The following is a 27,543-nucleotide window of genomic DNA, read 5'->3' on the forward strand; positions in this document are numbered from 1 at the left end:
TTCTCTTTATGATGTTCCACTGTGCATAATTTCATTGTGGAGAACCGACATAGTTCAAACGACGGGCTACGGGCTGAACGGCCCCGAATCGATTCCTGGTAGGGACAAGACGTTTTTCTCTACTCTACAGCGTCTAGACGGGCTCTGGAGTCCACTCAGCATCCTTCCCAGGGGAATGGGGGAAACAGGAATACCCGGAGTCCCAGCGGAGATGCGAACAGAGCACCCCCCGAATGCAAGTTTAGAGCATTTCCGATAAAGCATCCCTTCCGTGACAACTTTCCTGCGCAGCTGAAATTTAGTGTCCGCCATACAATAACAGGACTGCAGACAGACGTGATGGCGTATGTTAAAGTTGGAGGAATTGTAACGAAGATGACCCTCTCGATAAAAGCACCTCAGTTTGTGTCAGAGCACGTTGAGAGTGTTATGGAGTCATTAGGACTTTTAAGGTAATTTCATATTAAAGCACAGCAAACTTCCGCCATTAAGCTTCCACAAGGAGATAGAGGCTAAGAGGCTGATGCGCTGTCGTGAAAAGTGTCCGGGATGCTTGTCTTCTTTCCTTTATACGTCATTTCCTCCTGTCTTATCAAATGTCTAGTGCTGCTGCTACCTGCGTGGGAAGTACTCTGTTCGCATCTAGGCCGTAGTTACTTGCTGCTACCAGGAGAAATGGCGAAATACTGCCCCTCTATAAAATATGCTCTTTTTTAAACTCAAACTTTCACAATCGTCTCCGTATTTCAGACCCGACACTGAAACTTTTCAACATGAAAGTGTCGCAAAATATATCACGAAAGACTGTTCTAGTGCCTCCTAGCTTCCGCTCTCTGTGTTTCTGTTTGTTTGTTTATTTGTTCTCTAATCTCTTCATTTCTTTCATTATTCTTCGTAATTTTATATTAGTTTTTTCTCTCTTTATGTATATGCATTTCGTATTTGCGTTTTGCTTGTCCGTTACATGTTTACTTTTATTTGGTTTTTCCTCATCTTCTTCTTCTTCTTCTTCTTCAATTCCCTTTATCGTTCTCTTACTTTTGCCTCCACTTTTCTTTCTGAATTGCTTCTTCCTTAGTATTGTCACGTGTAGGGGGTTTGTGCGCGACTTATAAGACGAATTTTGGATGGCATGATTGCATTTATTGACCCTTATACATGCAGATGACTCGCAACTACAGGCAATGCAGGGCTCTCACTATTCTACACACTTTACAGTTCACTGTTACACACGCACTTAGGAAGGAAACCAACCATCCTTAGAAGGAGAATTCAAGATTAACCAAAATCTGTTACTAATTCAAACGTTTCTACTTCCGGAATTCGTCATTATATGTTGCATTTGGATTGTATTATATTCTGTTGTGTAGATGAAGGGTACGTTTGTGTGTGCACACCCCTTTCTGATGGTATTCTAACGAAAGAATGAATTATGAAAACTTACGGGCTAGATTCGATTTTTTGTAAGGAATATATCCCGCAACTCAACTCACTCAGCTGGCCTGGGGTCCTTTCTACATAGCCTCAGGGCGGACCTAACAGAAAATATCGCCTCCATCAATTTTTCTATTGTTGTTATGGGCGATTGCTTAGCGATAGGCCGAATATTGTTGATGTGTTTACTGGCCGCTACCAAGCAGCGCATGTTCCTTCTCGCGATCTTTGGTTAACAAAGGCACTACACGTATTATTATTATTATTATTATTATTATTATTATTATTATTATTATTATTTAAAATAAATTGATTTGCGTTTGTTTCCTTTTCAAGTGTTCAGTCTGTAACTGATCTCTGGGCTGTTATTTTAGCACCTAAATAAATAATAATTAAACTGAAAAACTGAATCATCATCTCATCATCACCATCATTATTGTCGTTATTGTTACTGCTACAATTATTGTGTTTCCGATCCATGATTCCAGTCCAAGCTTTTACAGACTTTCACGCAGAGATCTCTAAGAATACGTGTATGAATCTGTGTGTGTGTTTCTGTGCGCCTAATCACAATTTAAGTGAACACCTGTTTACAACGATATAGAAGTGCACATGTCTAGTTAATGTGTACCGCGATTTTGTCACAAGTGTAAACAAGCGTACATATTTCGCATTTTTAGGTTGTTATGCTCTTCTGGATATCACCATCTTGCGAAATTCGTATTTTTCAAAGGCGAGTCCTTATCTACGAGCCCACGTCCAGTACGTCACAACTCAGATCCTATCTAGGATGCCGCCGTGACAGAAATCTCATATTCAGTTTCAAAACAAGATGTCGCTACAAGCACCGCAGCGCGCCCTTAACATGTCAGATCCTGTGCGCGCTGCTACGGGGTCAGGACGCTGAACGAGACGAACAGGGAGGAGGGAAAGAAGTAGACGAAAGAGATAACGAAAGACGAAGCTGTAGAGAGGGCACAGAGTAGATGGCGAAAGGGAAAGATAAGAAAACAATCTAATTATTGTTCTATGTGATCCCCAAACCGATAACATTCAGACTACGAGCACCATCAGGGTACGAAACTTAATTTCTTTCGAAAGAGAAATATAAAGCTGTTTTCTCTTTCATGGGAAAATCTAAACCAGGGGCGCTCAGACTGTTCAATAGGCGAAAGGCTGGAAAGTACGAAGTTCTCTACCACAACCAACAGATCTGAACATTAAGAGAAAACACCTTAAAAGTGCCTTCTTAATGTGAAACTTGGGATTGTCTTTGCTTCTGAAATAGAATTAGCATTTTGTTTCATTTCCCCCTCTTTGAACACCGACACGTCTTCGTATTTTAAATTGTAATGTTAATCGCAAATTATATTGTGACATGACGCCTGAAAGGCAGAACAGTGAAGTCAGAATAGACGTTCATTGCTAGGCAACGACTCGGTAAACACATTCCCGCGGCAACTAATACGTAAGCAACAATCGAGTAACTTCCGTTGCTATGCAACTGCGCTGTAAACATTTCTTCTCAACAATACAGAGGCTGTGTTTTCTGCGTGGCCCGTGTCGACGGGTTATAAAAAGGACAGAGGAGATCGTTTGAGTTAGTTGAATTTCGAGACGCCAGCCTGCCAGGATATGAGTTTGGAGCAGAGGAATTGAATTGAGTCGAGACTTCGAAGTTGGCAACTTGGCAGAATAATGACAAGAAAGGAATTAGATTGTGAAAAGATTTCATGTGTGATTCGAAGATACAGTGAAACTGTGGGTATTTTGGAGACTAATGTCATTGATAAGCGATTCTGCCAACTGTTGCGAGCAGTCACACATCTGTGGGGTAAATGCTATCTTACTGTCGTCATAACCACCTGTGTTTCTTGAGTACTGTTGCCCTTACAGTCCCACCAGATAATGAACACACTGTTCAACAGAATCAAACTGGCTGATGACACCATAAAACTAAACAATACCATGATACAGAACTGCGAGGTCTGGGACGTTCTCTCCGGTTCTGTCATTCCTTAGGAACGTCCTAGTTGCAAGTTACTTACTGACATGTTAAAGGAGCACCATGTGGGCCACATCTAGTCCGCGAACCGTATATTGATTCCCTGGCCTATATACGTGTAGTCCAGTAGAAATGTTGGCCTGGGAGGGCACTCAAACTGGGTCATTATTCTGGGAATGATCGCTTCAAATATGTGAGGGTTATGTATATCTTAATATCGCGTGCAGTGAAAGGTCAGAGGGGCAAGGACTATTCTAAGAGCGGGTCAACGTAACGCTCTGAGAGGCAAAATTGAACTTTGTGCTGTAAGTCCACATATTTATTCCCGGAACGGATTATTTTAGTTTCGTAACTAGAATTCTTTGGCTTTCATGTAAGTTTTGAAGGGTTACTTGTGCGTAGGGCAAAGTATAACACCATGTAGACTTATAAGGGATGTGATGATATATTTTAATTCATTCTAGAAGCCTCCGTGAGATACTGATGAGTGGTCAGCTTCAAGTTTCGATCGCCTTTGCCCTGGAAACAGCTTATGTTTCTAATGGAGATAAGGGGAGTCTCTGTATCTTTTCTGGAACCTGTAGAAAGGAGAAAAATCTCATTCAGTCTCAGCAGAGCTTGTCGCAGAGGCGTTCCAGACAAATGTGGACGGGCATGTTCTCCCCTACACCGTGTTACACCCCATTTCTTGCCTTCATTTCTAGGCCGAATGGTTGACACATCACTGAAAATGAGTCGCTATAATGTAACAGTCTATGGATCGGAAGGCCGTATACGGAAACGTCACTTTCCTTTCTTGAGATATACAATTCGGTATCTTAATATATGATCAAACAGGACAGAAAGCGATGATTTACTTAATTACTTGTAACCGTTCATTATAATAGACCAGAATATTTCATATTAAGTAAGATTTTATTAAGTCCACATAATCTATAAACACCCGGCAGATAGCCACCTTTTTACACTCAGAAGTGAAATACTTCCAATTTTGTTGTGGACAGAAAGTAACATCTGGTACAACTCCTCGAATTCTGGTAGTTTCAGTGGAGTCGGTAGGCCTTTGAGAATTCGACAGCTGACAGCTTGGAAAGGTGATAAGTATTCTGTGCTTTATATATCTTATTTACGACACACAACAGGATGCACAATATTAAGAATTATAAAAGTAATTTACACATTATTTCAAGAAATCTGTACAGACAATTCATTTGCAGCTAAACAGACAACTCGCAAGCAAATATGGCTTGAATGATTCAATCAAAAAACTTCACTCCCGCTAGCATAAATCCAAAGATAACTGTATCATCTTTATAAAGAGAGATTCCTACATAGTTTCCCAAGAAATACGTAGACCTATTGGTACAGCTTATTTAGAGTGAAATGGCTCTCAGTAGAGCAAATGTAATTTCAACTATTTTACCAGGACCATTTGTTCCCGACAGCATAGCTCTGAAGTTTATAATTTCTACCTCATAAAATGAGATTTTAAGAGGTTCTCAAGAAATCTGTATTGTCATGTTGCTTAGAGCAAAATGAGCACAGGATGAGTTGTCTACCGAGAGGTTTATTTCCGACAGCATAGGTCTACACTAACTCACTTCCTTCGTAGTTTAATTTCTTACAGCATGGATCAAGTTGTATAATAATTATGTAAAATTTTGTTATCAGCTGCCAGTTCAAATGTGGACGACTGGAAACTGACTACTTCATAGATTTCGGACGTATGTCACTGCATATGAATCGCCTCTCATGTAGGTGTCTCTTTGGTCTGTTGCAGAGGAAGGCTTCGATGACTACAGTGAGAATAACCTGGAGAGACTACTGCAGGACCCTGCTCAGAAGTGAGTACTTTGCGTAGTGCAAGACAAAACATGTCCTCTCGCCGCCTCCCCCCCCCCTCATAGCACCAGCTCCAGAAAAAAATCTCGTAATATTCCTCACTCTCTAACCTCGGAGCTAAGACAGTACGATACAATACAAAGTGTTCATTGCCTCTTAAGGCGCGTCCACATTACTCGTGCTCGTCGGGGTTTTACTTGTGCTCGTAAATCTTCGTCCACACTACTTCAGTTGCTCGCCAGCCTTCGGCGCGTGATCCGTATATTTACTCGTAGTGTGTATAGGCTGTAGTCGTATTTTAATTTACTGGCTATAGTTCTTAAATTAAAAATTTGACTTGTCATATCGTCCACATTACTCACGAGCATAGCGAGTCACACGAGCACGAGTAATGTGGACGCGCCTTTAAGCATCTTCCAACTTACAGGATGCATTAAAATTGGTCAGGACTGCTTCTTCCGACATTTATTTCCGTTCATCATCCATAACGATCCTGTTGTATTACAATCAGATTGGTATATACTTCCCTTATTTTGGAAAAATGAAAATAGGCTTATGGTATCACCTTTCTCTCATGCATATGTGTGTCTACATGTCTGTGTGTATTCACCCTAACAAATTTTGAAAGCCTGAACCAGTCCTTATGAAATTTGGTATGTATATTGTCACGTGTTTGAGTGACTAAAGACGGAGTTCGGATTGGTAATTGGATTTATTGACCACTTACACGTCGTAACTACAATTAATTATTACAATGTTACTGCTGTTAACACTACAAAGCACTTCAGCCTGTCTGCACTAATTTTCACGGATTTAGCACAGGAACTATAAAAAGTCTCCCTCAATCACAGACTCCCAATACCACTGCACTATAGCACACATAATGTTTTCAAATCACACGTTAGATCTTCACATGCTGACTTCTTGTACTCTTCTGTACTCCTGCAGCTTACTGCTTGCTTGCTTGCTTGCTTGTTCTCGTGCTTCTGCCGCTGCTACTCGTAACTCCTCTGAGCCCTCCTGGACCCTTACTTACATAGCCTCGGAGCGGACATGAGTCACAGGAAACACATGTCACGCGATCACTATCAAGCCAGTCCATTGGCGCAAGCTGCACGGACATACAGTAAACATGTCACGTGACTGCTACCTACTGCTGTGTGACGTCACCGCGGCACGGACAACGCAGGAAACACTGTCACATTAATTAATGATTTAGAACCTTTCAGTCGAATTTGAAACTTCAGTAGAAAAAATGTTGGCAGACGGTGCCACAACCGTCTGCAGTGGTCCGAGATATGATGCTAAGTGATTTTCAGTTTCGAGAGCTATATTTCCGAAATGCGTTGCTACAAATTAAAATGCGTTGTGTTTCAGGAATTACCTAACTTTCTTACCTGACACGTTGGGTTCAAACCAGGCAACTACATCATAATTTCCTCCATATGAATTTGGTTGGCAGGCACTTGCAACAAATATTTAGCATGTGAAAATCATTCAGCTTGGAGGAATGTCGGGTTCGAAAATTAATGGCCGCACAAACCTGTCAAAGATCCATCAGTCTTGTGCCTTAAAACCTCAGAATTTATACTGAAATATAGTATTGCCTGAATAAGACAACGTTGTGCATTATACCAGTCACTATCGTGACTTGATTAATGGCCTTTTATTTTCTTCCTCTTCGCTCCAACTTTGGAGCACAGGGCTCATTTCTCATTTTCATTGATCATTTTCACAGACGATAGGATTTCTTGGACGGGTGATCAGCTCGTCGCAAGGCCTCTACCTAAACAAAGGACAACACAAACACAGAATAAACGTATACACACACCAAACATCCATGTTCTTTGGGTTTCGAGCCCACGATCCCGGCTTTAGAGCTCACGAAGACAGTTCATGCCTTAGACCGCTCGGCTACCGTGACCGACAATTAATGGCCTAGAGTACATAAAATATGTAACTGTCTAGACATGTAAAAGTAAATAATTATAAATAAATGCCTAATAATTTCTCTAATCAAATAATTATTCAATGAAATAAAACTGTCCTAGAAAAACGGCGACAACATAAATTCAAAATCAGTGATATATATATAGCTAGCTGCTGCTGTTAGTAGAAACGGTTACAAATGGAAAACCCGCGGTTAGTGACGTATAATTCTACTGTAAATTGCGAATCACACGGATATTCAAGCCTGTCTGAAGTTTCAGAACAAGGAAATACCGAGCAGCCTGGCGTAGCAGTAAAGTTTGAATTGTTCTTGGGGAGTAATTTGTTGGAACCTAGGTCACGGCACCAGCTATCCTCAGTCCCTCCAGAAAAATGCTGGGACAGGCTTTTAACAGGCCACGGCCATTTCCTTCTATACCCTTACATACTTACTTGCTTATGGAGCTGAGCCCTTCTTGAGAAGCCAATTCTGCAGCTACTCATGAATTTCCCAGCAGTTTATGGAACCTGAAGGATCATTACCGTATTCACAAGAGCCCTCCACTGGTCCCTATCCTGGGCCAGATCAATCCAATCCATATCATCCCATCATTTCTCTCTAAGGTCCATTTTAATATTGTCCGCCCACCTACGTCTTGGTGTTCCCAGTGGTCTCTTTCCTTTTCGCTTTTCCACCAATATCCTATATGAATTCCTCTTCTCCCCCATTCGTGCTACATGCCCTGCCTTGACTTGATCATTCTGATTATATTTGGAGAAGAGTACAAGTTATGAAGCTCCTCATTATGCATTTTTCTCTAACCTCCTGCCACTTCATCCCTCTTCGGTCTAAATATTCTCAAAACCCTGTTCTCAAACACCCTCAGTCCCTCCTTTAATGTCAGAGACCAAGTTTCACACCCATACAGAACCACAGGCAAAATTATAGTTTTGTATTTTCTTCTATACTCTTTCTGACTTACACGTATAATCTAAAATTATACCATTAGACTCTATATGATATCATTAAGTGAGAAGTCGTCATTATATAAATTCTTAATGTGAATTTCGAGTACCATATTGTCCTCATATTCTGCAGCTTTTTTTTATTTACATAAAATTAAGGAATCAGAATTACGTTTGATTCTATAAGCTAATTAGTGGTAGTATTCCCCGTGACGTGGAGAGGGCTTATCCAGCGATAAGTCCTCGTTACCCCTCTCTCAGGTCGGCTGGCCAATTCCTTTTTAGTGTTCGTCCATTGTGTGGTTCATGGAGTGTTATATTGGAAACGTACCATGGGGCGTTAGTAATCATACGTAGTATCTTCGACTGACATCTTTGGGTTATGAAAATATTGGTTTTGCTTCATCTAATTATCACACAAATATTAATAGCTATAGCAGTGTTCCCCAATGTCTTTAACCGCGCAACTCTCTTGGTCATATGAAGTAACTGGCAGAAAGAAAAAAAAAAAGAATATACATACTGCGGAATTATGTGCCCTCTTAAGTTATTGTTATTACGGAGAAAACTACAGATGAGCACGAGTTTCCTGCTGTTATGTACTGTTTGCGAGAAGTTCATTACATGGCCGCATGAAGCGGAAGTTAAGCCGGTCCGTCTATTCGTTTGACTGCTTCATCTCAGAAGGCAGTGGAAGAATTTAAATTAAATTTAACGTTAGAAGTATGCACCAAATATTGCAGCGAGAATTTATTTTTGGTTCGAAACGGTGGAACCCTGCTTTACACGATGCTGAAATTGTTAAAAAAAATAGGGCACACAATGCAAAAAGACTTGTGGCTTCCTGCAATTAGATACATAAGTAATCGGTCTGTTTAAATTTTTATTTATTAATTGGGCTTGATTCGTGCAACTTTTTCTGGAACTAATAGAAGTAGAACGAAAGCACAGAAATCTTACATTTTTTCGCTTGGACTAAAAAACATGAATATGTCGTGCAGCTTCGAATTCTCTTATGAGCCAAAACTCTGAGTAGACAGCAATTCGTGTCACTGTAAGTTAGGTGCAGACGGGTCCTGCCGGTAGGATGAGGTCCTGGAGCTAATAGCTTGCATACGTGGGAATTCGTTAGAATGGCGTGACCTTTGTTAGTTTCGACTAAGAAGAGTGCACATATTCGATTTAAGGGGGAGGAACGCTATTTTATTCAGCCACTTGTAAATGACGGATTTGTATTAGCGCCGGCCATCCGACATTGGAGGGAAGATGTGTGACGAGTACAAGTCACCTAGAAGCTTTATGTTTTCAAATCAAAGGATGTGTTTGTCCGCTCCAGAACATTCTATAAAATAGACTAATTTCTTTAAATTTACGTCCGCTATAAATTTAAACAAATCACATCATTAAATCTTATCCCTTCTGCAACTACAGTAATTCAGTGTTCAAGGGTATAAAATTGTGAATTCTAATAAATAAACTTCTGTCATCAAATTGAATGTTTGCGGCTTGTTGTGTGGTGCATGATATGTTTCCCTGTAATTGAGATCTTGCAGACAGTGCGACACCTCTTCCTGCTGAGTTACATAACCCAACAAATCCAATAATCAGAATAATTACTCTCACATGTTAAACCATCAAATTACCCATCCGCACCTTAGCTACCGTATCCCCAGTCGGAGGTCGGGTGGACTTGGTCAGTTATCAACTGCTACATAAGGTAAATATAGACCTCAATGACAAGCAGTCTTCAGCGTTGTAAACACGTAACAAAATATGATGATACAGTGCACTGTGTTGCATGTGGTATGATCGCCTTCTCAAGAATGGATTTCTATCATTCATTTCATTCATTCACCAATGGCTCAACAGCCCTTGGTTGGGCCCTGGCCTCTTCTTCAGTTTCGTAATCTTTTTTACACAGACGGTAGGACTCCTTGGGCGAGTGATCAGCCCGTCGCAAGGCCGCTACCTACACACAGGACAACACAAACACAGACATCAATGACTTGAGTGGTATTCGAACCCACGATCCAAGCGTTCTGTGATCGGCTGGGTTTCTATCTGCACTGGTATTTCCCTGTGCACAATAAATAAACGTCTGGGTCAATTATGTATGAAAAAAATTAGAACATATTGTCCCGTTGTCTTGTACAATTTGAAAGTTGACGTTTGCAGACGAACAGGCAGACTGATATAAAACATTCCTAGTTACTATTCTCTGCCATCTGACAGAAGTGGTGACTAGACGGGACGTTTAGTATTCTTCTGTTTTGAGATAGAAACGTGTTTTCAGTTTCCTGCAATGTTGCTACTGCACGGTGAACGTAAATTAAGTTGGCAGAACCCTTGGGAGCCTGTAGCAGGACCTAAGGACTTCAGGTTATATATCTTGGGAATCACTGTTCTGTAATCTGTATGTTATGCATCCTGTTGTGTGTGTGTACAATAGCCTAGAATGGGGCGATCTACACGACAATAATATCTACAGGATGAATACAAAACTGTTTATCAGGCACAAATGTTGACACGTTTGTGTCTATTTTGGTCTTCATTCTGTAGATATTACTGTTGTGTAGACGGCCCCATCTACGCTACTGTTTTGTAAATATAATCCAGTGGTATGCAACCCATGACCCACCGAACTTCACACTGTGGTCAGCAGCAAGATGTAAGGAATGAGATTCTATAAATACTGGTATTTAGACATCGGTACGTATTGACAATTTGGCAGCAAAGAGACTTTTCAAAGATTTTTAATTAGTTTTTAGTTCATGAATAATTAACACTGTAAGTATAGGGATGCATTTGTCTCTGCTTTAGCGCCAATATTTCTAATTAATTAAAAATACAATTTATCAGTGAAATGGAAACTTGTTATTGTCACGAAGTTTACGGTTTCCTTGGTTGTGATGTCATATAATATGGCAGACTTTGACCAAAGTTTCGGAGGGATGTACTGCCTCCATTTTCAGAGTTTTTAACCGAAAAATGTGGGCAGCATTTTCTTCTAAAACGTTAGGAAACGTACATCAGACTACACGGCGCCACATTACAGGAGACAGTAATCTTCGTAGTCACTGCCATGAGAATCTCAAGCCTGAAATTATTATTATTATTATTATTATTATTACTGTCATCATCATCATCATCATCATCATCATCATTCAGTGTCCTGCACAGTCGCGTATTCTAGAATTTCGAATTTGTTCTGGTGCGCAAAAGGGTTCATCACCACTGGCACGGTCAGAATGCATCTATTCTATTTCAGATAATTCTAATTTCCTTGCAGACGATCTTCTTTAATTTACCTTTTCAGACGCGCATGCGTCAGACGAGGTGGTAACTGCGATCACAGACCTAAAGACTGCTGCTACAACAGCTCCTGTCGATGCAACCTGTGGGGCGCGAACTGTCGGTGCCAACGCATGGGTCTCTTCCAAAAATGGGGGAAATAGAAAGGAGGAATTGGTGCCAACTATCGCGGCAAGAGGCCTGTCACAACTTCATGGCTAGAATTTTGAGAACACTGGACAATTGACGTCACTGCGATCGAAGGACTCATTGTGTGATAATTACTGATAAATGATTCTTGTCTGTATAAAACCGAAATATTTTCTTCCTGATTTAGTTCACACATTAACACTGATAGTTTTTTTTTACATTTATTCCTATTTACAGAGAGCTAAATTTATTTAAGGGTGACCTTAATTTAGAGTTATAATAAACAAAATTATATTTTATACAGAGAAATATAAATTCACTTCTATCAATATTTCATTAATATATTACCTACGAGACTTAAAAGAATTAATAATTCTTTAAGTTATTAAATCTTCAGTTGTGTCTTTAGTTAAACCGCCACAATTCACATTGTTAGGCGTGTCCACTCTTAAGTGATACAAAAGAAAACATCCCAGAAAAATGAAACTTCATTTATTTGGAAGTCATGAGTCTCCTTTACCTCAAGTAATATTAATTCTTGTGCTATAGGTATTTGGTTATGTTTAAAATATACCTGGATGTAGACCAACTTGTATTTCTATTCCTCTATTTTGATTCAAGTGAAATACAATGTGAAATGGAAATGTTATATATTTACATAACTGTGCCAATTAAATTATGAAAATTGGCAACTATAAGTAACGTATATGTGGCCTAGTTTTTTGGTAAAGTTAACAACAAACATTTCATCTAATGCCGTTTACTAATTATATCCAACGGTTTTATGCAATGAAATTTGTATCGTTATAATACTAAAAAAAATATCTGTATGTGGTTGAAACAAGGCATAAAATATAATCTTTTTTTTCTATAGAAGAATATTTCCATAATCAGCCACATTTAAACACGACAATATTTTTAGTATGGCCAAGTCATCCCATTTACATTCAGACACAAAATGTCAACTTACTGACTTTGGTAAACAGGCCACGTATACATAAGGCAACTGCGAGAAGAAATCAGTTATGACATTATTTCACCTCAGAGTTGTAGTTATTAAAAGACTTGAGTAAAATTCTTAAATCAGAACAAAGGAAATTAAAGCATTATTTTTTATAACTGTAATATCAGATGTTCTAGATTTCTGTTCGGAATTCAAGGTCATATTTGTCTCTGAGTAAGAGCTAACAGTGCTTCTGTATTACGCGCATCGTTGTGTAGTCGTTTCTTGTACCCTGCCCTGAATAGTCTCTATGCCAATTATTGTTTCACTTCCATCCAAATCTTCGTATGACATCTATATTCTGGTTTATTTCCTATCTCATCAAACTTCAACATACAGTTACAAAGCCTTCCAATTGGATGGAATGCCTAAAGCCTGTACCCCCCCTGTATGAAGAAATGTCCAATTGGAAGAGCTTCGCAAATGAAGACAAAAATTTTTAAGTAAATATCAAACTATCCATGATCTGCTCTGATCGTTCATATATTATGAATACCAACCTTATAATTGGTTACCAAAGTGGGTCACGGATATTTTTGAAAATGCAAAAAATAATAAATACAAATCAGGAAATTAAAGGAATGACAAATAAATATACGAAACAGCTGCTTTCTGATTGGGGATTATCCAGCCACATCCACCAATCAGATGGCATGTCTGTAGTATAAAATATATTTTATTTCAAATGAACAAAATAAAGTAATGCAAGTAGATGTGCATGTATATAATTTACAGTTATGTACTCTGTGTAATTATGACGCGTGTCCTGTGGTATGTGCTAATAAATATTGAATAAACCCCAAATTCCTTAGCATCTTCTTGTGTTGGCAACTGCTGTCCAAGTTTCATGAGAATTCACCTTAGAATTTGACGAGGCTTGTGGTCTATTGCACACTCAACAAAAGCCAGGGTACCCCTGACAAGTGACTATTTGCCGCACTGACCCGTTAGAGCCTGATGGTAGTTATACATAGTGCCCAGAAATTCAGCTGCTCCTGCGATCGGCTGTTTTATTTGGTCACCTGCAGAGTGTAACCACTCAGGGCGCTTTGGACACAACTACACAAGAGAAAGTGGTGGAGTGTCCAATTTGGTGACTGCAAAGGACAAGTGATGGGGCCTCACCTTCGTGCCCACTGCCCAGAATCCGTCACTTGGCCTCCGAAATTACCAAATTAAGACACCCAGGGTTTGTTCTTATAGAGTTCTTCAGAAGTACCGTATATGGACGCACTGGGCACACGGCCAACTTGGATGCCTTCAAACAGCTGATCATTGCAGCAGCTACAACAGTAACTCCAGAGACGGATTATAATTGCTTATCATCTAGATACCTGTCGAGTCACCAAAGGAATGCAACTGGACTTATACAGATGTAAACGTTTGAAGTTAAGTTTCATTCTAGTGAATCTTTCCTCTAATATCTGTAACGGTTATGAAAATATAGTCTGCTGAAATCCCGGAGAGACTTTCAGGACGTCATATATACTACGTTCACAGAACGCACCATTTTGTTTCATGATTCGGAGAATAAACGATGAGTTCTCATAAACAGCATTACCAACCATAGATTATATTAATTATATTTCTGTCTATATAAAGAACACTGTTTCCTGCAGGTAGAGTTGCTGTATAGAACAAATTTCGGTACGTGCGTGCCATATTCAGGTAAGGTTTTTGGTTACAATTATTCTGTTTATGTACTTAGCGTAATTTTTCAGTGTAATTCGAGTAGATCCACCGGTGAGTTATACATTATGCATAATATATCTATATTGTAAACAAAATAAAAACCATCCCCCACTCCGTAGAGAAAAATATATCAAACAAGATCTCAGGCCAGGCCGTCCCAGGAAGAATAGTAGAACAAGAAAACTTGTGAAGTGGACAGATGTGTGTGTTCAGTGTTATGTATTCATATAAAATATTCAACAGCTACAGCTACAGCAATATAACGTCAGTGTTAACCAACAGACAGAAAGACAATCATCATAGTTTATAATATAGTATATAATGTGCATAGTGTAAAACATAGACGGGTCCACTCAGTTTACATGCAAAATTTACGTTAGGTACGTACAGGTAAGTACCAGGCTTGATGATGGTGCATGCCTTCCGAAATGTGCAGTCCTGCATAGCAAACTCAACCTGCTGGAAGCAATGTTTTGTTTTCAGGACTATAATAAACAGTATCTACAGGCCACGGGCTGGACGACCGAGGAGTCAGATTTCGAGTCCCCGTTGGGGCAAGAATTTTATCTTCTCCAAGTCGTCCAGACCGTCTCTGGGGCCCACCCAACCTATCCAACGGGTTTTTTTTCTTCAATGGCCCTACAGCCCTCATTTGGTCCTAGGCCTACCTCCATGAAACTCTACGTTTGACTTCGGTATTTTACTAGACCTCAGACATACGGTAGGACTCCTTGGGTGGGTGATCAGCTTGTCGCAAAGCCTCTACCTGTACACAAACACAGAAGAACGCACACAAACATCCATGCCCTGAGTGGGATTCGAACCCACGATCCCGTCTTCCGAGCGAGCGAAGACAGTGCATGCTCCTATACAACGGATACCAGAGGATATTTACCCGGGGTTAAAGTGTCCAGGGCGTGAAACTCCAACTAGTACCGAGGTCATGGGAATGTGGATCTGTATATCTACTCCACCATACGCCCTCATGGCGTAGTTCTTAATTAGTTAAGCAGAGGAACAAATTTTAGGGACTGAATCAACAGGAGCAACAAAATATGTGTACCGGGCAGGTCATCTTTATAAGAGCTGCAGTATGTTTCCGGCGAGGGGTTAAATTAAATCGAAGTATCATTTAAAAGAAATTCTAACTGCGAAAGTTAATTGAGACAGCTGTATCAACTGGTCCAATTGCAAATTACGTGACAATAAAACAATCAGGCGGGAATCTATGACCACGTAAAGTACTCAATACCAAGCTGCATAACGTGTCTAGTTGTAGAAATGCAGACAGACTGGGTCACTCTGTACTGCGGTGCCAAATGGAGTTGGATGTACCAGACCCTAGAAACGGGTGAGTATCGGTCGCCAGGGAAATAATGTACTGCAAGAAGAACCCGCCCCGTGCCACTTTCTTTTTCAAGAACCTCACGTGCACCACCCTGAAACTGATCCCGACAACAAACTGCCTGAGGTAGGGCACGACCTCAGAGGCATGTGTTACCTTCTAGAAACTACTACAAACCAGGCGGATCTGTGTCACGGCAGTTCTAGACTCGCATTTGAGAAGTGCGTCTACTCAGTTGCAATCTCGGCTTAACTGGCGTCTGACTTGACCAATATACTCTGGCTCTTACCCGCAGTCAGGGTAATCGGAGACCCGGCTGGGATTCGAACCGAACACCGACCGAATACAAGTCTACAGCCTCAATTTCCGTCCAACTTGGTTCCTTGTTCTACTCTGTTTCAGTACATGGAGCAGCCATGTTAAACCTGTCATAATAAAATGTAGTCACGACAAATTCAGGACACAAAAATTACCGAAATGCAGTATATATACACCCTCTATCCGCAAAAGTTGCCACTAACTTTGCCGACAAGCGACGGTCGCTCGGTTGGTATGATTCACTTGCGGACTAAAAGCCACAGAGTTTTAAAGTGAGAAGTAACACTGAGACGAAATTGAGTGGACAGGTCTGCTAGGAGTTCGTCATAAAGCCACGGGGCGCGCCACTTTCCGGTCTTGCACTCGAGCGAAATCAGAGATGGCACTGCTAACGTTGATTGTATGTGATGTTACGAGTGACGTGTTCATACGTTAACATAGGCAAGGGTCCAAATCGTAGTTTGGCCGGCAGCCATAAGCACGCACATTTGTGCACGAGGGTTGCTATTATTAATACAATATAATACATTTTCGGTAGTCCTAACAACATTTTGAGGTAAGCATAATTAAAATTTCCTTCAAATTTGATCCTCACTTGAAATTTCCTTGTAACCACTGTCTCCTTACATTTCTTTCGTACCTTTTATTTGATGCTCAGTAAATCCGTTCCTTTAGTCCCCTGTGTTCTATCCGTGACACAGTTTGGAGTTTCACCCCACCCTTAGCATTACACAGTACAGTCTCTCCAACTGTGGAAGTGCTGCTTTATTTATCCTTGTCGCATTTCATCCCCATTAGACACTCTTTCTATTTTCACCGTGGCTCATCTTACGTCTTAACAGCAACCTTTGAATTATCCGACACATGAGAGACCTAACAGTTGTCCTTGCCTACCGTCAGCAATTTGTGGAACCCCTTTCTGAATATCCGGATTATTCGGCTGCGTATACTGGCTGGCCGTTTGTTGAAGGTTTGGTTGGTTACTCCATTGTCTATGAAGTTTAGTTTCCATCTCTACAAATATAATTCTTTTAACATGGTCTATACGGCCGAACTTTATGTAAGGTATTGAGTTTTTCTCCTACGTACGGCCCCAAAGTTCCCTGCAGAGTATCCGAGGATACAAACCAGACAATCCGGGAGTTACTGAGATTATCTACCAAGTGTTCCATCTCCATACAAGAAGTTCTTGGAAGAAATACTCGCCTATTCTTCTTTCATACGACATGGACCGCATAGAAAACGGAAAAAAGTAAGGGTGGACGAACAGACACAGAGATAACAACGTGATCTGATAACCCTCCTAACAAAAATTTGTGGGGAGGGTAACACAGAGAGCAAGATGATATCATAAGATTCATAAGCCTAAAAATTAGGAGGAGATACATAGATAAACAGCGGGGTGATTTCATAAGTCTCATTTTACTTTTTAAAAATAAGAATATTTGACTAAAAAGAGGGAATTCGGTAGCCGTTTGTTAGGAATTGGCCATGCGGGTCTGTTCTGCAACGGAACCACTGCTAAGGATGGACGGACTATAGGCAGCAATGTTACTAGTGCCCTCTGAGTTACTTGTATGCCCGAAGGTGATCTACCCACCCTTTAAACGAACGATTAAATACCCCAAACAACTTCAGGAGTCCGACGGCCCGCGCTCAAGGAGGAAGACATGATGACATGACTGTACACGTTAAGGTCGAATCGCGACGTATAAGCCCAAGGTCGTGTGTGGGGGCGTCGAAATGAAGCTTCAACCCCCAGCTTTACTCCCCGGCTGTTTACTACCTTGAAACGAGCCCTAATGGCCGTGCCGTAGCCCAGGCAGTTAGTCGCCGCCTTCCCACCGAGCCCAGGTCAGGTCATGCGTGATTTGTGGTGGACAAAGTGGCGCTGGGGCAGGCTTTCTCCGAGTACTTCGGTTTCCCCTGCCAATTCTCATTCCACTGACTGCTTCATATTCATAATTATCTAACATCCGGGGCAGGTATAATAGGCCAATTAGTGGCCGACGTACCAACGGGACTCAGTCTCACCCGACCCCAAGAAACAATCTATGGTAGTCTAAACCATATACAGTGGCTATACTGACTGAAGCATCCTAGCTTCATGCTCCGTTCCTCTTGCTATCGTGTAGGTTAAGTATATGGTGAGGTTCAGGGGTCAGCCCCGACATAAGTGATATAAATGTATAGCTATTAAAGTCTCATGCCCATCGTATAAATCCAGGCTAACGTTCCGACCGCTTTGTTCCATGGACACATCGCTGCATTGTAAAATGTATTCTATACTGCAGGAATTCGAAACGCAGTGGTCCAACTCACAATCCAGTCGCTATTTCGCGTAAAATACAGCGGTTTCACATTTCGCTTTACAGAAAACTGTCACTGAACGCAGGTAACAGACCCCCTTGTTAACAGTCGCACTAATGGCTTCATCTGTATGCTACGGCTGTGGTTACAAACACAAAGCGACTGGTTCCAATTCGCGTAGACGGACATGTCGCTCTGTAATAATATCCCCTCAATTCTGTTTTAGAGTAGCAATAACTCATTTCACCGCCTCTTTAAGTGTAATTAAGTTCAATGCGTGTTTTCCTCTTAAAGTTGCGCAACCATACAATTCCTAGATTTATTCATCTACTCCATGGTTTTAATTTCGCCCAGGACACTGACTATCGTGAAGTTTTCCTCAGACTCTCCGGATAAATTTTTTGACAGCATCTCAAGCAGGTCATGACCCACTCCTTCCATATTCTTTGCGATTCATTATTCACCAATTATCCTATAATCTGATTTTACAGAAGAAGAGGCACTGAGGGCGTCGTTAATTGAGTCGTGAATAAATTGTAAAAAAAAACTGCGATTAAGCATAAGAACAAAGTGTTACAAGATGAAGTCACGTGATCAGTAAGTGGACCCCATCTATCTATCTATCTATCTATCTATCTATCTATCTGTCAACCTGTCAATCTGTCTGTCTATCTATCCATCTATATTATATTTTTTAGATATAGACGGTTTTATTAATTTCTTGGAAAAGTATTTGATATCATTAAGTACTGAAACCTTAATACTGATTGTAACTTTTCGTCAATTTGAATAAGAAAATAGTTCAACGCGAGTTTAATGTATGCTTATTTTAAGGGGAGACTTTATTGTAATTTACTTCATTTATCTTTCCTTCTGCGGAACCTGTTAAGTGTACGTCGTATGATTTCATAACTTTGCTTCCATTTCGTTCCCTTTTTTCTCTGCTATCACTTATCCTGTGCCCTTCAGTTAGGTAACGTCGCCATGTGCCAAACTGACGCGGTCCGTGAATTCATGGTTAATTTATAAATGTGTGGCGGTTTAACGTGTCTGTGCGAGTAACGTATGTGGGATTGTCGGCAGGATTTTATTCGCGTTTCTCGGTCAAAGGTAATCCTCTAGCAGCTTTACAGTGACTACCGGGTGGTACAGTGTAAACGACCTCATAATGTTGCAGTAAGAATACTGACAATGTTCATCAAGTCATGCGAATTTAATTCGAAAAACTTTCAATATTTATCAGCGCGTGCCACTTTTACTTATATTTGGAATGGCCCTACAACGACGTTGTCAGAACTCAGCCCAAGTAGCGTCCCATCATTACATGAATTTGATAAAAAAAAAAGGAAGTCGAAGGAATTAGTAATGGCTCAATTCATGGTACTAACTCAGCGTCTACGTGGAATAACTCGGGAAATCACCTCACCCTAAAAAGAACCTCAGAACAGTATATGTCCAGTGCCGAGATTCGAACAGCGCACATCAGCAACCTTTCTTATTAAGACTGGGTAACAGAGATAGAATAGACATATGTAAGATTTGAGGCTTTCACAGCGGTGACTATGAAGAAAGCAGTCTTCTGGGATTTGGCACCGTGTATATGTGGTGTTAAACGACGTTTCGGAGGAACGTATCGCCTCCATCTTCAGAGTAGAAGGAAAAAATATAAGAAATCCGAAAGCGAAGAGACCGTGAGAACCGGTAAAAGCAGCCTGCAGTCGGTTAACACCACATATACACGGTGCCAAATCCCAGAAGACTGCTTTCTTCAGAATAGACATAGTTTGAGCAAAAAGAAATATTCCAGCCCACCACAGTTTGTTCGAACCCAATCTGAGAACACGCGGATATTTCGCAGCAGGATCCACAGTTTTTCCTTTCAGTGACGCAATTTTAAAGTATTTATTATCCTACTTGGCGGTTTGAGGCACTTTCCACAATGCAGGGATTGCATCACCAGATAGTGCGGGTAAGCTGGCCTCCCATAAGAATCGCACGAGACCGATATACACTTACTTACATGTTCTGCTCTCTCTCTATTACGAGAGAAATGCTTTTACTACTTTCTCTCACAATATCAACTAGAAACAAGAGATAATATTATTTTATGTGTGCACAACATTTATTTTGGCTTAGTTTTGACTTTGTGGTCGACCCCCTATAACGAATAGAATAATGTATTAACAAGCAGCTATTTTCTTCGGAATTAGTGGATTTTTTTTTACTCTGTCCATCGTCCAATATTCTAGAAAATAGAAAAAACAAACGTTCCGGAAACTGGATCTATTTCCGAAAAGTTGTGTCTTCTGTTTTCTAGAATACTGGACGATGGACAGAGCCCAAAACCCCAGTAATTCCAAGTGTTATGCACCATCGTCAGAACCTTTCAGAGCCTAGCTATTTTCTTCCTTGGCTGTGCACTATTACTATGAGAAAAATTTCCCTTGTTTTCTTTCCACTGTGCTACATGGTTATATTAAAAAGTAAAGCTATCCCTGTAACAGGCCATGGAGGTCCATAGGACTGTCAGACGTCAAGGCTCCCACATTTTCTAGACAATCGGCTCACATATGGCGGTGAGGTCGTCAGCATTACGCGCCGCCCGCAATTTACCCACAAGAATAATCCTGGAACTCATTTCTGTTAAGAAGCTGAGTCAACCCCAGGGCCATATTGCGGCTGGAAGGATTAGATCAACTGAAAACTTACAGTGATCTCATTGGGACTTGAAACCGCGACCTTCCGACTTGTGACATAGTGCCTCAACCAGCTACGCTACCGCGTGCCCCACATGGATGTATTAGAAAATTTATATATGAGATAAGTGTATATATTCTTTTATTACTGGTTCAAAATGGTTAGAAATATCCTATCGAGATATTTTACTATAGAAGAGAGGATTTCACATTACCCATACTGTACTTTACGCAGTGCGTTGTCACTCTTAAGTTGAGACTCGCCAATATCCAAAATGCGCTTAATTGGCCATGCTCAGAGAATCTTGTTCTATACCTTTCTGTGTAGAAATATGGTAAGCATGCTGCACGAGATAATAGTAACCCTGTGAGCTGATATGGCCTTGCACTTTCTGGCTGCGAGTAGTACTAACTCCGCAGGTCAACAGTTCTCTCTGTCGTTTTCATGAAAAATGACTTCCAGCAATTTCACGAAGCCTGTACTTCGTATTTTTAACGTTAATTATTTAAAATAAATACACAGTGTCGTATCGCATCTCCGTCAGTAAATACTTTCACACTTTTTGACAGAAAGCTTTAGGCAGATTGGCAGAGGAAACCGAAGTACTCGGAGATAACCTTCCCCAGCGCCACTTTGTCCACCACAAATCCCACTTGACCAGAATCGGAATCGAACCCGGGCCGCCGCGGTGGGAAACCAGCGACTAACCGCTTGAGCTATGGCGCCCCCCCCCCCAAAGTGTACTAACTGCTGGTAATAACTCTTCCCTACCTTATGCCATCCCACCCTGAAGGCGTCTGTTGACGCTCAGAGCACGAGCGCGTCTAGCCCGCAAGCACGCAGACATAATCTCCATTAAAACTGTTATAACGAGGCAACAATTCTGCTAGTCCCTACGCTTGGAACTCAAATAGTTTTAATGGAGAGGAAGCCACGCCATTATCTCTTCTTCATACTCCTGCTATTTACAGCCAAAGTCTGAAAGGAGTGAACAAGAAGTGTATCATAATCAAATTTCCTCCGTGCGAATAAACCCCTTAGAGGTTTATACGTATTGGTGTATGGATTAACCTCTTAGAACTTCCGAAGGCGTTAATAACTGAATGGGAAATCCACGCATCTCACAGCCCAACTACACAGGGCATAACGAAAACGGGAAGACACTCGAAACTGTGATCCCAGTGCCAAGCTCAAGGTGCCTCTGTGATAGGCATAAATACTTTTGATGATTTTAAGTAATGAACTTACTTATAAGAGCCGGGATAGCGCAGTCGGTATAGCAACTGGTTACGGGCTGGACGACCGACGGTTCGGAGTTCGAGTCTCGGTGGGGGCAAGAATTTTCACTTCTCCATGTCGCCCAGACCGGCTCTGAGGCCCACCAAGCCTCCTATCCAATGTGTACTGGGGGTTCTTTCCCGGGGGTAAAGCGGCCGGGGCGTGAAGCTGACCACTCACCCCCAACAAGTGCCGAGGTCAAAAAAATATTCATCTACACATAAACTCCACCATATGTCTTCATGGAGTAGCGCTAAATTAGTTAAGCACAGGGACAACTTTACTTTACTTACTTAATCGGTCTGTATCAGGGGAACTTCTGACGAACAAATTAAAGGACTATTAAATTAACTCCTTGCAGCAAAGGCTTTCTTGAGGAATTTACAGTCTCGTCTGGCCTTCTACGGAAACAAAAGTTTCATTTACTTAAAAAAAAAAAAGGCAAAACTATCCCTGTAACAGGCCGTGGAGGCCCATACGTTTGTGAGACGTCAAGGCTCCTACATGTTCTAGACTATCGACTCACAGATTGCAGTGAGGTTGTCAACCTCAAGCGCCTGCAGCCGTTTACCTCAGGAAAATTCTAAGTACTCGTTTCTGTTAGAGAATGAGTCGACCCCAGGGCCGTTGTGCGGCTGGAAGGGTTAGGTCGATTGAAAAATCCAATGACCTCATCAGAAATCTAACCCGCGACCTTGCGGCTTGTAGCATAGTGCTTCAACCAACTACGCTACAGCGTGTCCCCAAGTTTCATTAACGTATTCAGAAGAATCCATAATTGGATCCTACCCTCAGTCACATGAATTCAGTCTTCTATATCTAAATATCGATTTTTATTACCATCCATGTCCATACCCCGGCCTTTCTCCTGAGATTTTCAGCTAATATTTTGCATGAAATTCTCATATCCTCCGTGTACTACACATGTTCCACCAATTTCATTCTCAGTTTCAGGCTCATATTCTCCTTGTATTGCACATGTTCCACCAATTTCATTCTCATTTTCAGTCTCATATTCTCCTTGTATTGCACATGTTCCACCAATTTCATTCTCATTTTCAGCAAGCATTTTGCATGAAATTATCGTATCCTCTTTGTATTACACAGGTTCCACCAATTTCATTCTCATTTTCAGTCTCATATTCTCCTTGTATTGCACATGTTTCACCAATTTCATTCTCATTTTCAGGCTCATATTCTCCTTGTATTGCACATATTCCACCAATTTCATTCTCATTTTCAGCTAATATTTTGCATCAAATTATCGTATCCTCCTTGTATTACACAGGTTCCACCAATTTCATTCTCATTTTCAGCTAATATTTTTCACGAAATTCTCATATCCACTTTGTATTGCACATGTTCCACCAATTTCATTCTAATATTATTTGGTGAAGTGTAAGACTTATGAAACTCGTCTTCAATTCAGTTTCTCCATGCTACTCGCCCCATCGCCCACTTCTCAAGCATCCACCACACATTATGCTTCCTTACTGTGCGAATGTTTACGTTTCTGTAATATTAATTGAAACACATCGACGTACAGCATTAGGCCCTGACAACCTACGTGTATTATAATGAACGCCATGTCTTGCACTCTCTATACATAAGCTATATTTCTGCACAACCGACCCTGAGAGTCTCGGAGTTCACGAGGACGTGTTCTGTCTCTAGTCGGAGCGAAGCTTAATCCACTTTAAGCTGTAACAGTCTGTGCCTTGCGACTACAACAGAGTTCCTTGGAGACGCGCAATTTGTCTTTTGTTTACCTCCATCTTCAGCCTGCATGATCCATACTGCAGCTCAGAAAAGCTTTCATAAATCGAATCACAACTGTAATTTTGATCTACTGGACAGAACTGAGAGAAAAGTAAGCTTTGTGGAATTACAGCTTTATAAACGGCCTTAATAGAGTGCTAGCCGGGATTTCCTAGAAAGAAACATCACAAAATATTTTTCTGAAAACAAAATAAAAATCAGACGTATGTACATATGAGGAAGAGGAAAATAGAAGGGGTTAGTGAACATCGGTGAGCGAGGTGTGAGAAACTCGTACGTAAGACCGGGTAAAAATCTGAAACGTTACATTGCGTCCCATATTGCATGACCAACAGAGACAATTTTTTGAAAGCGTATGATCGCCTGGGTTATAAAGCCGTGCAGTTCGGAGAGATCCCGACGTTTCGGAGAAACATATTTTCTCTATGGCTCAATAACCATTTGGACCTTGGCCGCTTCTTCGGTTTCTTAATCTATACACAGTCGGTAGGACTCCTTGCACGGGGAATCAGCCCGTCGCAAGGTTATCTACACTCAGAACAATATAAGCACAGAATAAACGCACACGAACATCCATGCCTCGAGTGGGATTCGAACTCACGATCTCAGTGTTCGAGCGGGCGAAGACGGTTAATGCCATTGACCGCGCGGCCTCTGTGGTCGGCGGTTGATAGATTTACTGATATCAAAACTGCGTACTGCAACGTTCTCATATGTCTTCATAACCTATTTATAAAGTTGCAAAATATTAGTTCTCTCAATAGGTAGTTTGAAATTCTAACTGGTTTACTAGCGGTCACGTTAGACGAACATACCCGTACATGCTGTTTCCTGTCCTTGTCAACAAGACTGCTGATTGCCATACCCCGAATCGTAACATTCTCATACGTCGCCTGAAGTAATAAACAAGATTAACATTTTCTGTATTTTTTGATAAGCTGATTGTCACAAATCTAGCCAGTATACTTTTCGCCTCTCATGGAAATGAAGCTTCATTGCGGTGTTCAAATGAGCCCACACCTGGGTCGTATCCCGAACCAAATGCATCTCAAGCCCATCACACCGTACTTACTGAAGATACGCAGTCTTTGACTATCTTAAATGACTGATGAAATATAATCGGTAATTGGTCTCATATATTGCCCTGGAACAGGATAACTTGAACTGCTGTTTCCTGTACGTTATTTTTTACGAAACATGAAGCGCTGTCATAATGTAAAGGATTGCATCCACTACAAGCTGTAACCATGACTGAAGCATGAGTACCAATCAAAACATAGTTATGTACACAGCAACATTTCATATCTAGTTGATTCACCTACCTTATCAGTCCAACATGCAAACTGAAGCCTCTCTCTACTGCTCACACTCTACACAATCACACACTCAAAAACTCAAGAACTCACGTGAACACAAGAAGGATAACCTGTTCGTGTTACACTGCTACAAACATAACCGGCCGAAATTTATGGTCTTCGGCTTTGTACACTAGCGCCAGGTTCCTTCTGCGGCAATTGTTGTAACTATCTCATTTCTAATTAATTGAAGAGAGTAACCTAATTTTTTTGAACAAAAAGTCTGGATTGTTAATGAGAAAACAAGAAATGTTTTATGTGTTTGTAATGCCAATTAATGTTGCTGCATGAGCTGTTGAGATCCACACAGAAAAGTGAAATTTAGTACGTGTTCCGTAATGTTAATTAATGATGCTACAATGACTGACGAGGTTCGCACACAAAACAAGCGCTGTATGTTTGCCGAATTGTATTTAAGGATGCTGCATCGACTGATCATGTTCGAACAGAAAACAGTTACTGCTTATTTGTCTCTTAATGTTGCTTAAGAAAGCTGCATCAACCGATCAGATTCACAAAGGTAAGATTTGCTGTTTATGCATTATGTAGTGTTAATTAACGATCCTGCATCAACTTATCAGGTTCAAACAGATAAGTCACTATTTTCTTTCCGTAATGCTAATTATGGATATTGCATGAACTGATCAGTTTCTCACAAAACACAGTTACTGAGTAAGATTTGCGGTTGTCACGGCGGTGACTATGAAGCATGTCATCTTCTGGGATGTGGCGCCGTGTAGATCTTGTGTGAACTGACGTTTCGGAGGAACGTATCGCCTGCATCTTCAGGGTAGAAAAATCCGCGAGCGAGGAACCAGCAGTCTGCAGCCACATTCTCACGCTGGTNTAGTGGCTCAGTCTGCAGCCACATTCTCACGCTGGTTCCTCGCTCGCGGATTTTTCTACCCTGAAGATGGAGGTGATACGTTCCTCTGAAACGTCAGTTCACACAAGATCTACACGACACCACATCCTAGAAGGCGGCATTCTTCAACACAGTTACTGCTTATGTGTTTACAATTAATTAATGAAACTGCACCAACTGATCAGGTTCGGACAGAAGCAGATTCTGTTTTCTTACTTCCGCCAGCTGAGTCTCAGCTGCTCAGGTAATGTAGGGAAGTGAAGACAAGTCCGGAGGCACGAGAGACCAATGGTTGTACTTACTTACTTACTCATGGAGCTGAGCCCTTCTTGAGGAGCCGCCAATTCTGCAGCTACTCAAGAATTTCCCATCATTTTATGGAGCCCGAAGGTTCATCACCGTGTTCAAAAGAGCCCTCAACTGGTCCCTATCCTGAGCCAATTTATCCAATCCATACCATCCCATCCTATCTCTCTAAGATCCATTCTAATACTGTCCACCCACCTACGCCTTGGTCTTCCCTGTGGTCTCTTTCCTTCTTGCTTTCCCACCAATATCCTATACGCATTCCTCGTCTCCACCATTCGTGCTATATGACCTGCCTACCTCATCCTCCTTGACTTGATCATTCTAATTATACTTGGAGAAGAGTACAAGTTATGAAGCTCCTGACCAGTGGTTGTGGCATTCGTAAATACTCCTGGACATATTTTGAGAAACTTGTGAAAATAAGTGAGAACTACCATCAGTATATTGGCCCTGCAGTAATCTTAGAATGTTCCGAGCAGTTTTCAGAATGGCGATGGACGTAAAGGGTAAATCTGTAAAAGGGACGAAAATACAATATGTGTGTATGTGTGTGCCGGACTGTCACGTGGTCTGAGAGTAAAGCCCGAAGTCAAGCTTCCAACTTACTTACAAAGTGACAAAGTTTATAAAACTGATAAAAAATGCTGGTCTGTGTAGGGGTCTGCCACAACTGAAAATCAAACAATTTAACAGATATTTCTGCAGCTTAAGAAGGAACAAATATAAACAATCAATATTTAATATTACATAAAATATGAGTTGAATATTTTTTCCTTGGCACTACGGCCCCAGTGGGCCCAGGTCTGCCTCCATGAACTTCTCCGTTCACTTCGGTTTCTCTAGATCTTAGACATACGGTAGGACTCCTTGGGCGAGTGATCAGCTCGTCGCTAAGCCTCTACCTGTACACAAACATAGAAAAACGCACACAAACATCCATGCCCTGAGTGGGATTCGAACCCACGATCCCGGCTC

The 27,543-nt window shown here is 41.1% G+C and overlaps 1 protein-coding gene and 1 long non-coding RNA gene across 3 annotated transcripts in view; one reads left to right on the top strand and one right to left on the bottom strand.

Annotated features, from left to right (window-relative positions):
• LOC111862753 (U8-agatoxin-Ao1a-like) overlaps window positions 1-13,436 on the top strand; it is a 69,801-nt gene extending 56,365 nt beyond the window's left edge. Inside the window, exons 2-3 of one of the 2 annotated variants that reach the window (XM_023848412.2) lie at window positions 5,220-5,283; window positions 11,466-13,436. In XM_023848412.2, coding sequence (XP_023704180.1) covers window positions 5,220-5,283; window positions 11,466-11,631 — 230 coding nt within the window. In that variant the 3' untranslated portion in view covers window positions 11,632-13,436. The remainder of the gene's footprint in view (window positions 1-5,219; window positions 5,284-11,465) is intronic. The other variant, XM_023848413.2, reaches the window with a different exon arrangement.
• The window catches only part of LOC111862754, an 81,540-nt gene extending 56,057 nt beyond the window's left edge, over window positions 1-25,483 (bottom strand). The window contains exon 1 of the long non-coding RNA XR_002842487.2: window positions 25,362-25,483. This is a non-coding gene — a long non-coding RNA (uncharacterized LOC111862754). The remainder of the gene's footprint in view (window positions 1-25,361) is intronic.
• Between the last annotated feature and the right edge of the window lie 2,060 nt (window positions 25,484-27,543).

The sequence above is a fragment of the Cryptotermes secundus genome, unplaced genomic scaffold (assembly GCF_002891405.2).
Source record: "Cryptotermes secundus unplaced genomic scaffold, Csec_1.0 scaffold5, whole genome shotgun sequence".
In the NCBI taxonomy this organism is placed as follows: domain Eukaryota; kingdom Metazoa; phylum Arthropoda; class Insecta; order Blattodea; family Kalotermitidae; genus Cryptotermes; species Cryptotermes secundus.